The sequence below is a fragment of the Centroberyx affinis genome, unplaced genomic scaffold, assembly GCF_046629955.1.
Source record: "Centroberyx affinis isolate AG114_WGS23_722 - 3 ecotype Tasmania unplaced genomic scaffold, CSIRO-AGI_Caff_v1 ptg001095l_1, whole genome shotgun sequence".
Lineage (NCBI taxonomy): Eukaryota > Metazoa > Chordata > Actinopteri > Beryciformes > Berycidae > Centroberyx > Centroberyx affinis.
This window is the reverse complement of record NW_027279640.1, coordinates 162877-175439: the sequence shown is the minus strand read 5'-3', so window position 1 is coordinate 175439 and position 12563 is coordinate 162877. Positions and strand designations below refer to the sequence as shown.

The window sequence follows — 12563 nt, the reverse complement described above, 5'->3', positions numbered from 1 at the left end:
TTGAAATGAATCAACTGATGGTTGGGGTTCTTTGACGAATGGAATATGTTCTCCCAAACATTTTCCCAGTTTATGTCCTCATCCTCAACAGCCAAGTCCTTAATCCAAGCCTTAATCAAAGGTAGGTCCTTCTGTGTTCGGTATTGAAGCTGTGAGTATATGGCTGACACAAGTCCTCTGGTGGGTTGTTTATAGCTCATTTTTAACAGAGCTGACAAAAGCTTAAATCAGACTTCATATGCTGTAATCTGAGTCCCGAAACATTGATACTGTGATCTCTTTTTAGAATATGGCTGCAGGCTCAGATCAAATCAAATCAAATCAAATCAAACTTTACTTATTTACTTATTTATTTATTTAAGACATAAATACCTAACAATGCAATGCAAGAGTAAAAAGAATATCAATTTAAGGCAATCAATGAAACAATCAATCAATAGCAAATATATAGAGGATAAAAAGGCATCAAAAGGGCTTAAACTTCTGTGTAAAGTTTTTAATGTAGCAGTCTTCAGATCAACAGGAAAGCTGTTCCAGAGCGACAGAGCACCAAATGTCTTTGTCCTTGTTTTAGAGGTAGCTAAGGGGCTCCGACTGCATCTATGAAATGGTCTCAAGAAGCTACAAAGTTTTGAACTGGCAAAACATGTATATTTTGCTACTTTGGTTGCTACATTGCCTTTCATAATGTTTCATAATTTCTTCTTTCCATCGACCCCAGTGATGGATGCAACTGTTCCCACTTTTACTTTTTGAGACATTTGTTCCTGTATTCTTGTGTGCAAATAAAAGTTGCAGAGAACTGGGAGGCTTTGAATAGCTTTAATAAACTTCTTGTCCGTTTTGCACGTGCCAGGTGGAACGACTGTTCATGAAAAAAAGAATCACATAGGGAAACAAGAAAACACAGAAATCTAATTGCCTGTTGATGACCCCAAGTTCAGCCTTCAATGCATTTAGTTTTGAAATCAATTTATCTCTTTGCCCCTTTATCCCAATTAACCCTCTGTCACATGGAAATGTTAGTTAATGGTTAGGTTTAGGCAAGTAAAAGAACTTTGGTTAAGGCTAGGGTTAAGGTTATGGTTTAGGTTAAGCTCAGGCAATTAAAACAACTTTATTTAAGGTATAGGGTTATGGTTAGGGTTAGGTTTAGGCCCTAACCTTAACCAAGGTTAGGGCCCAAATTGGTTAAGGTTTTTCCCTAACTTTAACCAATTTGGTTAAGGTTTTAGTCATGATTAAATCAGAAAAACTTTAGCTAAAAATTAAAACTTCACTCACAGTAGAAATTTTCTTGGTATGAGTTGGTAAATGTTGTCATCACCTGTAACGCCATCACCTGCTGAGAGTGCAGTACTGGAAAAAAATCTGTTTTTTTGTTTGTTGTTGTTTTCATTACAAATGTTATCAAATCATCACAGCTGATGTGAAGAGAGCTAAAGGAAATGGCAGAACGTGATTTGGTGAGATGTTTATTGATATTGAAAATATAGCTAAACTTTATAACAATATCAATCTTAGTCCTTCCTCAAAATTTATACTATCTGTAACTTAGAGGGACTCCTTCTGAAAACAGTCCATATTATGTTCTTCCCATGATCTTGGAGGGTTCTGTGTGTACATTTGTAAACACAAAGCACAACAAAGAATGTCTGTTGTTTATTGCATATTGTGCCAAATGGTGACTTTGGGAGGGTGTTGTTGATGTTCACAAATATTGATTGACCTGTTCAACATCCCAATAGCTTATACTAGTGTGTTTCAAAAATCCACTGTGATTGGATAATGGGTCTGTCCAGTGGGGGATTACTGGTCTGATCAGCCTTAAACATCCCCAACACCATACAGGAAAACACAGACGCTGTCCATTGTTGGTTGTAATGAAAATGGTTTTATTGAGTCCAATTACATTTATTGATTTTTAACAGAATGTGACTGCAGCTGTTTTTCTAGATTGATTGATCTTTTGTTTTAGAGAAGATATTTTGCATTGCTTTCTGTCTTTTTTGGCAGTTTTTTCTTGTTGGTATATTGTTGAATATGCTCTTATGGAACGTTTCAACCAAAGTGACAGAATTTGTTATCGGTGGTTTTGACACAACTGAGAGGCCCATGGTGCTAGGGGTGGTGATATTAGTTATCTATGTTCTTCTCATGGTAGCCAATACGGTGAATATAATCTTCATCATTTATGACAAGCGATTGCACAAACCGATGTATCTTCTGATTTGCAACCTGGCCGTTGTCGACATGCTGTACAGCTCCAGCGCCAGTCCAACAGTGATCGGTGTTCTGGTTGCCGGTGTTAAGACCATATCCTATGTGCCATGCGTGTTTCAAATGTTTGTTTTCCACCTGGGAGGGGTAATGGAGATGTTTGCTTTGTCTGTTATGGCATTTGATCGACTGATTGCTATCTCTTGTCCTTTGAAATATCATCAGTTTTTAACAAATGTGCGTACCGTTGTCCTGACATACCTCCTCTGGATTGTTGCCTGTGCTTTTGTGGCCATTATGCCTGCTACTGTGATTCCCCTCCCTTACTGTCACTCAAGGCTTAAGTACATTTTCTGTGATTATGCTGCCTTAGTGCGAGCGTCTTGTGTCAACCCCGGTTACTATTTCAACATGATAAGCATCATATCATTCTTTCTGCTATTTTTCACATTCAGTTTTATTTGCCTGTCATACTTGTGGATCCTTTTTGCTGGGAAATCGTTCTCAAAGAATGACAAAAAGAAAATGTTTAGCACTTGCTTGAGTCACTTGATTGTGGTCACGTGTTATTACTGTCCGTTATTTATTCGCATTGTCTTGACCAGGATAGGCGTGGTGTTAACTCTGGAGGAGCGCCACGGCTTGATGATTGGGGCCATTCTTGGTCCATCTCTTGTAAATCCCTTTGTGTACTGTCTTAGAACTAAAGAAATAAGAAATAGGATGTTTAAGATATTTCAAAAAACCTGAGACCATTGAATAGTAAATATGTAAATGCATGTAACATATCAGGCCTGTATTTTCTTGTGAAAGTTGCATCCTTGGATAATCTAAGTGTTTTTGTAAAATGATCAAATATTTGTTGGGATCAAAACACACTGTAAATAAGAAATGTTTTGGCTTTTTGAATGTTTGAATGCTAACAGGCTAATGCTTTTCAGTACCCTTATTTCAACAATACTGTATTCTTTTGTAGGTGTTGACAAAATGGTACATAAAAATGTTTACTCTATTTTTACTCTATTTTGTCATGTTCTTTAAATAGCATAATTTGTGCCAGTGAATAAACAGCTTTACAATGGACTGAATACATGGGAAGAGGCTCACTGGTGCTAAAGAGCAAGGAGTGTGTGAGAGTCCATGTTATGGCCAAAAAGGAGAAGCAAATCGTCTTACTAGCACAAGCACAAGCAAAAATCGTGACACTTGGGCCTGTTGTCTTAGATACAAGATAGACTTAGATGCATGTCTCAGATACCAGACTCAGTCTGACAGCTGATGTTGCTGAGAAGCAAACTCAGAAAGGTTTTTGTGACAGTAACCATGGTCAGAGGTACTGATGAATGAGAGACTTTCAGGGTTATTGTCATTCAAAACCTTTTTCCCCTTATTTTCACATTCATAATGTCAGCACAAGTCTCTCTATGGGATATTTAGAAATTATTAATGAATATCAGAAATAATCCAGGTGGTGTAGCTGTTTTTCCATTGTACTTCATTGATTTTACCACTTCCTTATATGTATGGCGAGATATTTCAAGAGCAAAAAGATCCTCTAAGGAGACATGATATGACAAGTCATCTGGCAGCTTTTTATAATAATAATGAGCACTCTTCTTTTTTTTTTTTTCAGTTTCTATTGGAATTTAATGAGCATTCATTTATTGGCATGAACGTCAAAAAACAATATTGCCAAAGCAATGCAGTTGAAACAATGTGTAAATCAAAGTTAATCAACATTTAAACAGATCCTTGATGAAATCCTAAGTGGCTTCGAGCGATTTGTTTCTCACAAATTATTAAATGCCTTCCCGCCTGCCTCAACAAAAATAATAATAATAACAGTAATAATCATTATTTCTATAGTGCTTTTCAAAACTGAGTTCACAAAGCTGCTTTACAGATTTTTTTTATTTTTTTTTATGAAAGTTTATTGAATCTTTTTACATATAGTGTAAAGTAAAAATATAAGGGGAATGGACAGGTTAGTTATATTGTTTCACATTATGCCCTGTTGAATCTAGTAATGGAGGCATCATGAGGAGAGTATGTCCATGTGTATACATGTCTATACCCCTACATACATACATATATACATGCCCGTATACACTCATACACATATATACACCTCTGCGGATACATACACACAACTACGTGCTACATGCCCGCATACACACACACACATACACTCCAGCCCACATGCACATAAACGTATATGCATGTATAGGCTATACATACACACACATTTGAGCGAAGATAGTATAAAACAGAGGAGAGAGAAAGAAAAAAAAGGAGATAAAAGAAAGAAATAAAATGACAAAAAAAAAAAAGAACAAAATAAAGGTGTCTGGAGAGGGGGTTGTACAATGGTATATAGTCACAATACTTACACAGTTCACGGTATAATACATGGCACATAAAACACGGTCTACAGAGTCATATTAGTGTACCGTAACATGGTCTACAGAATCATGTTGGTGTAATGTCTGTTTTAATCGATTAGTGGTGTAACGGACCGTAGTTGATCCGTGATCCGTACGGATCCCCCCCCCCACGGTTCGGCACACATGTGAACCGCAGATTAATTGCAAAGTTTAACCATCATAGTGTGAAATACAGTTTTACTGCCGCTGTTACTTTTTAAAGTAATAATTCCCTAAATCTCGATGCAGAGTTGCAGTGAAAAGATACAGACAAGACAGATGCCTGCTGTGTTTTACTCTGAAGTGCAATAATTGCGTTAAAGGGTAACTTCGGTATTTTTCAACCTGGACCCTATTTTCCCAACTGCGGGTGTCTAAGTAACTAATGGGAACAACAATTTTTGAAATTGGTCCAGTATTGAGCGAGATCGCTTCAGCCGGCAGCCGCGAAACGGGCTGCAATGTAATCCAACGGGGCAAATGCGCGCCGTCAATGTACGTCCACTAAAAATGCTTGTTTTTGCCACTGACTGGCTCAGATTGTTATTATAAGAGTCTGACACAATATGGAAAGGACCCTATACAGAAATGAAACGTACTTCCTTACCTTTAGCTTGATCCCGTCTGTGTGTAACCAAGTCTCGCTCAAGTCCCGCGAGAGCTTAGTTGTTGCAGGAAGTCACCTGTGGAAACGCGAGTGAGCGTTGGAGAGAGGAGTGCCGGGAGGAGTTTGTTGTGTTGGAGTACAGAGATCGTAGCTTAGCGTTATCTAAAAGATTTTCTAAGTCATGGCTGAATATTTACCTGATTTCGACAACGTGGAAGAGGCCTTTGAATTTGATGGCCGCCCGTATTTATTTGAGCCAGAGTATACGGATGAAGAGCTCCTACAAATTGAAGAGCGGACGAGGAGAGAGAGAGAGGGGCAACAGGCAGAGGAGGGTGAACCAGCTGCTGCAAGGCCGCGAAGCTCGGGAGACTGGTGGTGTTCCTGTGGGTGCTGTGACCCGATGCCCACAGAGGAAGAATGCCTATGTTGTAAGGAGTGGGACCTGCTGCCTGATATTGGTGGTCTTGATGTGTCCACGGATGAGACCTCGGACACTACACAACTCTGTGTCACCACGTCTGAGGATTTCCCCCCTCTGATCAACAGGGCTGTACTGGAGACATTCTTTCATGTGCCCAAAATAAACTGGAAGAGCCAGCCAAGACCACAGGGACCAAATGGGCAACTATCCATCGAGTAAGTATCTAACATGATAACTAACTAACATGTTTACATGCATGTAATTTCTTTACCTAGATATGTCTCTGATTGATGAGTAATTACTGTTGCATATTTTAGTTTGGCTTCATACATTTCACAAACCAACTTGACCCTTTCCTCTCCTCCAGCCAGTACAGACTTGTGGCCTACCGTGTGGTGCTGGAGTGGGTGCTCAAGGGAGAGCGCCTTGGTTGTGGTAATAGAAGAGTATTGCCTAGCTGCATCGTCGCTGCCATCAGAAGCAAGTCTCCTCATTTTTTTATACACCACAACATCATAGTAGCTTGCAATAATGCCTTGCGATGAACACCATAAACAGTCAAGAACATAGATTTTTTTTTCCACAGTAAAGTATAAACAATACTAACAGGTCCAAGTATGTTTCTTCTTTATCTTGCAGATACTACACAGTGGTTACTAGATGTATCATGGATTTCAACATTTCCAAACTTCCCTAATGCCACTCTATATCTCATGAAACATGTTGCTGAGCTCTGCACAGAATATTTTCCTAGCAAGTGAACAATAACAACATAACAATTTAGACTGTGCTCGCTCGATCTATCACTAGACATTCCCAGTATTTTATCACATCTTGCAGCCTCTTCTGAGCATACTTCAGCATGGAAGAATGGTACACCTCCAGAGATCCTGTGTTGGTTCAAGTTTGAAAACCACAGTTGGTGCTACATCCACAGACGACAAATTACCTAATAATCAAGTTGGTAGAAATATTTGTTCAACTAGAAATAGAGAACGTGTGAGTTTGCTAGCTGGGTGTAAATGTAGCAGCAGTGTTAGTACTATTAGTGTGGTGTGGACAGTAGAGCAGTGGTACTAGTCCTCACAGCAGTGAACAATTTCTTTTTACTTGGTAAGTGTTGAACAAAACAGGTGAACTTGAATGAAAAACATACGACTCTGTAAACAAGGCATACCCGTGTGCTTGAAACGTGCCATATGCTTCAAGTCTCCAAGGAGATTCTTGTCCATCACAACTGCTTTGAGAGCCTGGAAAGCAGGTGAATCTGCTTGGAGCCACTTCTTTCTTCTCTGCTGCTCCTCTGTCATGGCTGGGTGATGACAGGTGTACTCAACACCATTCTCCTCCCATCTATGCACGCCACAAATGTGATGCAGCAGCGACTTCCACCAACGCACACAATCCTACAAAAAGGAGAATGGACTCTAAGTGACACATTTATCCTTGGAGAACACAGAGTATGGGAAAGGAACCCTAAATTTGGAGTATGTATCCGGGACAGCAGATTAGGAATAATGTTTTGCCTTTTGGATTATGCCAGTGTGAAAACAATCTGAATACCATTTGTATCCTGTGTCCTATCAATCATTTTTCTTACATCGATTATAACATGGTCTCTAGTCAATTATAGTGTGTTATAATTACTAAATAATCTCATTATTACCTCCTGATCACCTTTACATGAGGCGCATGACCAATACAAGTGGTTGGAGATTGATTTCAGCCATGGTTGGAGATCTTTGTTCTCTTTCTTGTTTGATGCAGCCACAGGTTTCTTCTTCACACCTAAGTAAAACAACAACAACAAATCATCATCCAAAAAAAACAAGTAGAAGTTAGAATAGGATGATGTATGTAACGTTATACATAACATCAATAAATTAAAAAGCAGTTATGCATTGTCTGTGGGTTATGTATTAAACTTTGTTGGTCTTTTAGTGTAGGTATCCCTCATGATTTTCCGGATGGATGGCGATCTGTCTGTGGTCATGACACCTACATCCACTCCCATATACAGCAAGTGGTTCAGCCCCCTCTGGAACCCCATGACCTCCATCGCTACAGAGCTGGATGCTTCTGTAACCTACAGCATAACAATGTCTTATCAGATATGGCATATCCATGGTATTGGAAAACCAGTCAAATAACGTTTCAAACAGATGTATTTTATTTTTACATAGGCTAATACTGCATGCTGAATTACCTCGACCAATTCAAAATGAACAATTTCCTTTGTAGCATTGTCTTGGAAAGAGTAGGTGGAGTATTTGGCACTGTAACCTGGGGAGAAAAACAAAGTTTATACAGTTTCACAGTGAAATGACAGTAATAAACATTTACATGGAGGAAGTAAAATGCTTACCAGGACTGTCACATCTGGCATCACCACAGAGTTCAATTTTCTTTCCAGATGCCGTTTCCTGAGTGAGTCGCTCCATGATTTTCTCATGTTGATCTCTGTATGCATACTGAATGATGGGTATGAGGTAGGTTGACTGCATGGCATAAAACTGGGTTTGCTTTGGAATTTGTACATTGAGTAGTTCAGCCCAGTCTGCTATGTCTGTGTGTGTAGCTCCAGTAAAAACTGTAGCTGCGCATATGAGAAGGTTGTTTTCTGCCATCCCTCTTCGATCAGGACATGATGCCCACTTTTCTGAGTGTCCATTTAGGCAGGTCCACTGAAGTTTTATTTGGCTGGAATTTGTTGTAACTTTTTTCTCAAGTATGCTACAGCCACATTTTCTGCATCTTTTAAAAAGTTCCATGAGCTTTGATTCGTTGACCAGCCACTTCTTTTCAGCCCATCCTCCTGGAGTATCTCCATGGGAGCTTCCTGAGGCAGAGCCAGAAACAGATCCTGGGCTGGAAGACGAGGTGGTGCTGGGTGGTGCAAAACTGATGTCTAAGGGATCCAGATCCATCTCCCCGAAGCTCATGCTCATGTCGCTCACTGCAGTTTCCGCTGCATCTTCCCGTTGAGTCTGAAGAGACAGGATAGTTGTGGAATTTAGAACTAACAGCAAAGATGTCTTGATAATGGATTTTGAATCTAACATCAACGATAGTACTATGCAGATCTGATAGCTGTATGATGGAGCCAAGTTTTTCCTTTTACAAAGATGACAAGACAAGCCATTCAACTCACTTGTGATACGTCTTCACTGGCTGCATGCGGGAAAGTCAAAGATGTGGTTGATGCGATGGCAGTCCGGTCCTTGTACACACACAAAAAAAAAAAATACACTGAGTTTCACTCCAGTAATGTAGGAGGTGAATGGTTACTATTCAGTTGTTCAGAAAAGGTGTCAACACTGCTAAGCTTACCACTGATTGTGCCCAAGTAGGAGGCAGTGCAAGGTACGTCCCAGATAAAGATGGCTTGGTGCGTGGTGTAGTCTGATGTGGACTTGAAAGAAGTAGTGTCAAGCAAGAGGAGACACTAGGCCAAGTTGAACCAGATGGTTCTTGATCTGCTCTGTGTTGAGTCTTGATAGGAGTGGATTGTGGGACTGTAGCAAATTCGGTTTCTTTGGGAGAAACATCACCACCATCACTTCCCTAAAAAGTAAAGAAGAAGTAGGTTTTTCCCACAGCCAAGTATGAACAACATTCCTATTTTACAGCTCCAACTAAGATTTATTTTCATACAGGTCCTAATAATGTAGAAAAACAGGTAAGTATACAACTATTTCCCTGTCTTCAAAGTCAGACTAGCCATATAGTATGGATGTGTGGTGTAAACATTACACAGTCATAGAGCTACGGCTTGGCAATGCTGGAGAGAATTATTCAATGAATCTTTCAATGTGGACATTAGTAGAACAGACCGTGTATAGGGGCTCATTGAAGAGCTACCATCATCATCCATTGCCAGTAAGTATCTCTATGATATCTGCAAATGTATAGGATATACAAATGTAGGCATAAAAATGGTCTTATAGGTCGTATAATAGGTAAGCATAAATATGACATTCTTACACCACGCACACACACTTTGGCAACAATATTACACAGATAATTTCAGCTTGTTGATATCACTTATTGTATTATTATGAATGTCAACTGCTGAAAAGGGGAAATGAATCTATATCCATATTTTATAATCAATCATGACTCAGTTGATATTTTACACATACTACTGGCTAGCTCCGCCAAGGAGGTTATGTTTTCGGTGTCGTTTGTTTGTTTGTCTGTTTGTTTGTCTGTCAGCAGGATTACGGAAAAAATACTAGCCCGATTTTCATGAAACTTGGTGGAAGGGTGTAGCATGGGCCATGGACGAAGCCATTACATTTTGGAGCGGATCCAGATCCGACTCACGAATAAACAATAATAGCATGAACCTTGGCGGAGGTCTGCGCTCTCCGAGTGACTTTCTAGTTTAGTGATTGTTTTTGCCGTGTGTACTGATGCCAGGACAACACAATAACTTCCCTATCCAACAAAGGCAGTCTGTGAAAGCTGCATGAAGTGTTGCGCGACATTTTGTTGGCACAATTCGGAAATGCGCAAATACGAACCATTGTTGTTGTTTTTTTTTTATTTAGATCTTTCAGATAACGCTAAGCTACGATCTCTGTACTCCAACACAACAAACTCCTCCCGGCACTCCTCTCTCCAACGCTCACTCGCGTTTCCACAGGTGACTTCCTGCAACAACTAAGCTCTCGCGAGACTTGAGCGAGACTTGGTTACACACAGACGCGATCAAGCTAAAGGTAAGGAAGTACGTTTCATTTCTGTATAGGGTCCTTTCCATATTGTGTCAGACTCTTATAATAACAATCTGAGCCAGTCAGTGGCAAAAACAAGCATTTTTAGTGGACGTACATTGACGGTGCGCATTTGCCCCGTTGGATTACATTGCAGCCCGTTTCGCGGCTGCCGGCTGAAGCGATCTCGCTCAATACTGGACCAATTTCAAAAATTGTTGTTCCCATTAGTTACTTAGACACCCGCAGTTGGGAAAATAGGGTCCAGGTTGAAAAATACCGAAGTTACCCTTTAAGGAAGAAAAAAAAAGGACGACGACTGATTTAAAAGCTGTCGCTTTCGCCTCCGTTGAGTGAAATCCTGTAGGCTTTGACTTCGGGCATTTTCAGTGGTGGAACTGGGAAACTGGGCATGTCATCATGCTTGTCATCATTGAAATAGATCACAAGACTGTGATGTTTATTTCAACTTCGGCAACATGCTGCCTTCCCTTCACACACAGCTCCGCTCGGAGCGGCTCCAGTCTCTTTGCCTGTCTGTAGCATAGCCTTCAGTGTTGATAGGCTGTTACTCGTGACGTGTAACCAATCAGTGCTGTGGGCGGGACATTGAGCGAGACTACAGAATAGTGACTACAGACAGAGGCGGCTGCATCAGAGCCAAAGTAGTAGTAATAATAATAATAATGATGATAATAATAATAATAACCTTTATTTGTATAGCACCTTTCATAGACAACATGCAGCTCAAAGTGCTTTACATCAATAGAAGGCAGATAAAAGACAAATAAAAAGATACAATTCATATAAAAGAACAAGAAAAATGCATTGCATTAAAAGAATCAAATAAAGAGTAGCACATTTTTAAATTAATTTAACCCTAACCCTTTTTTTTTTTTTTTTTTTTTTTTTTTTTTTTTTGCTGATCCGAAAAATGATCCGATCTGTGACTCAAAACCGTGATACGATCCGAACCGTGAGTTTTGTGATCCGTTGCACCCCTATAATCGATGAATGCACGTGCTGTATCCCAGTGTCCTTGCATGCCCTTGTCAAAGTCAAGAAGCAAATTGGTGGCTTGTTCCATACTTAATAAGTCCAGATAGTCTTTGAGCCAACCACACAGTGCAAAGCAGGAGGGCTTGTGTAGCCTCCAGTTCATAAGAATAATTCTCTTTGCAGAGAGGAAACCTAAATTCTATAGCACTATAATCTATGGCAGTTTACAAAGTGCTTCACATATATAAAAAAGACCAGGTGAGATAATAGCACCACAAAACAAATGGTAGATTAAATCACAACACAATAAAGCAAAAAAAAAAAGACAAACACAATAAAGTAAACATAAAATTAGATAAAAGAGGAATTAAATACAGAAAGGTAGTTTATAAAACTAGTGATTTGAAAGTTGATACGGAGGATCTCAGGCTACGATTTGGCTCATAGGGAGTTAAAAGATCACAGATGTAGCTATAGAGGCCAAACCATACTGCGCTTTGAATGTGATCAGTAAAATCTTGTAATCAATTCTAAACTGGATTGGTAGCCAGGGAGTGATGCGATCTCTGTGTTTAGCAGCTATTAGCACCCTGGTAGCTTTGCACTAGTTGTAGGCGGGACAGTGACCTTTTACTGATACCAGAATGCAGAGAGTTGCACTAATCTTAATACAAGCATGCATGACTTCTCCCATATTGGTAACGGATAAAAATGATTGAATTTTAGAGGTGTTTCTTTATTGCAAAAAACAAAGACTGGACAAGATTTTTTGGAAAATAAGCGATTAGAAACTACATTTTCTATTATTTTTAAATAATGGAAGACATGTTTTTTTAATTTATAATTTGCACTGATATGGATTCAAACGTTAATTACATTAATATATTTTTTTCTTTGGTAAGTAAAAATAACTAAATCAATTTTGGAGGCAAATTGCAAGTCCAGATTCCACCATATTTTTAATACGACACCTCAAGTGTGTTATGGTGCACAGAGACACCTGTTCTGTTACATATCACTAATACTGTGTGAAAATCAAGGGACATTTCAGTCTTACTGACTGTGTTACATCTTGTGAAATTATCTTTTTTCAATACATTTTCTATTATTATTCTTCCTGTTTATATGTATTTTTGGAGCAAAGAGTTCAGATGAAGATAGTTCAACTAGAC

The 12563-nt window shown here is 39.3% G+C and overlaps 1 protein-coding gene across 1 annotated transcript; it reads left to right on the top strand.

Moving 5' to 3' along the window:
- The first annotated feature begins 2043 nt into the window (after positions 1 to 2043).
- On the top strand, positions 2044 to 2970 carry LOC139647646 (olfactory receptor 1500-like). The gene has a single exon (XM_071523580.1). The coding sequence runs from the start codon at positions 2044 to 2046 to the stop codon at positions 2968 to 2970; it is 927 nt and encodes a 308-aa protein (XP_071379681.1).
- The last annotated feature ends 9593 nt before the right edge of the window (positions 2971 to 12563 follow it).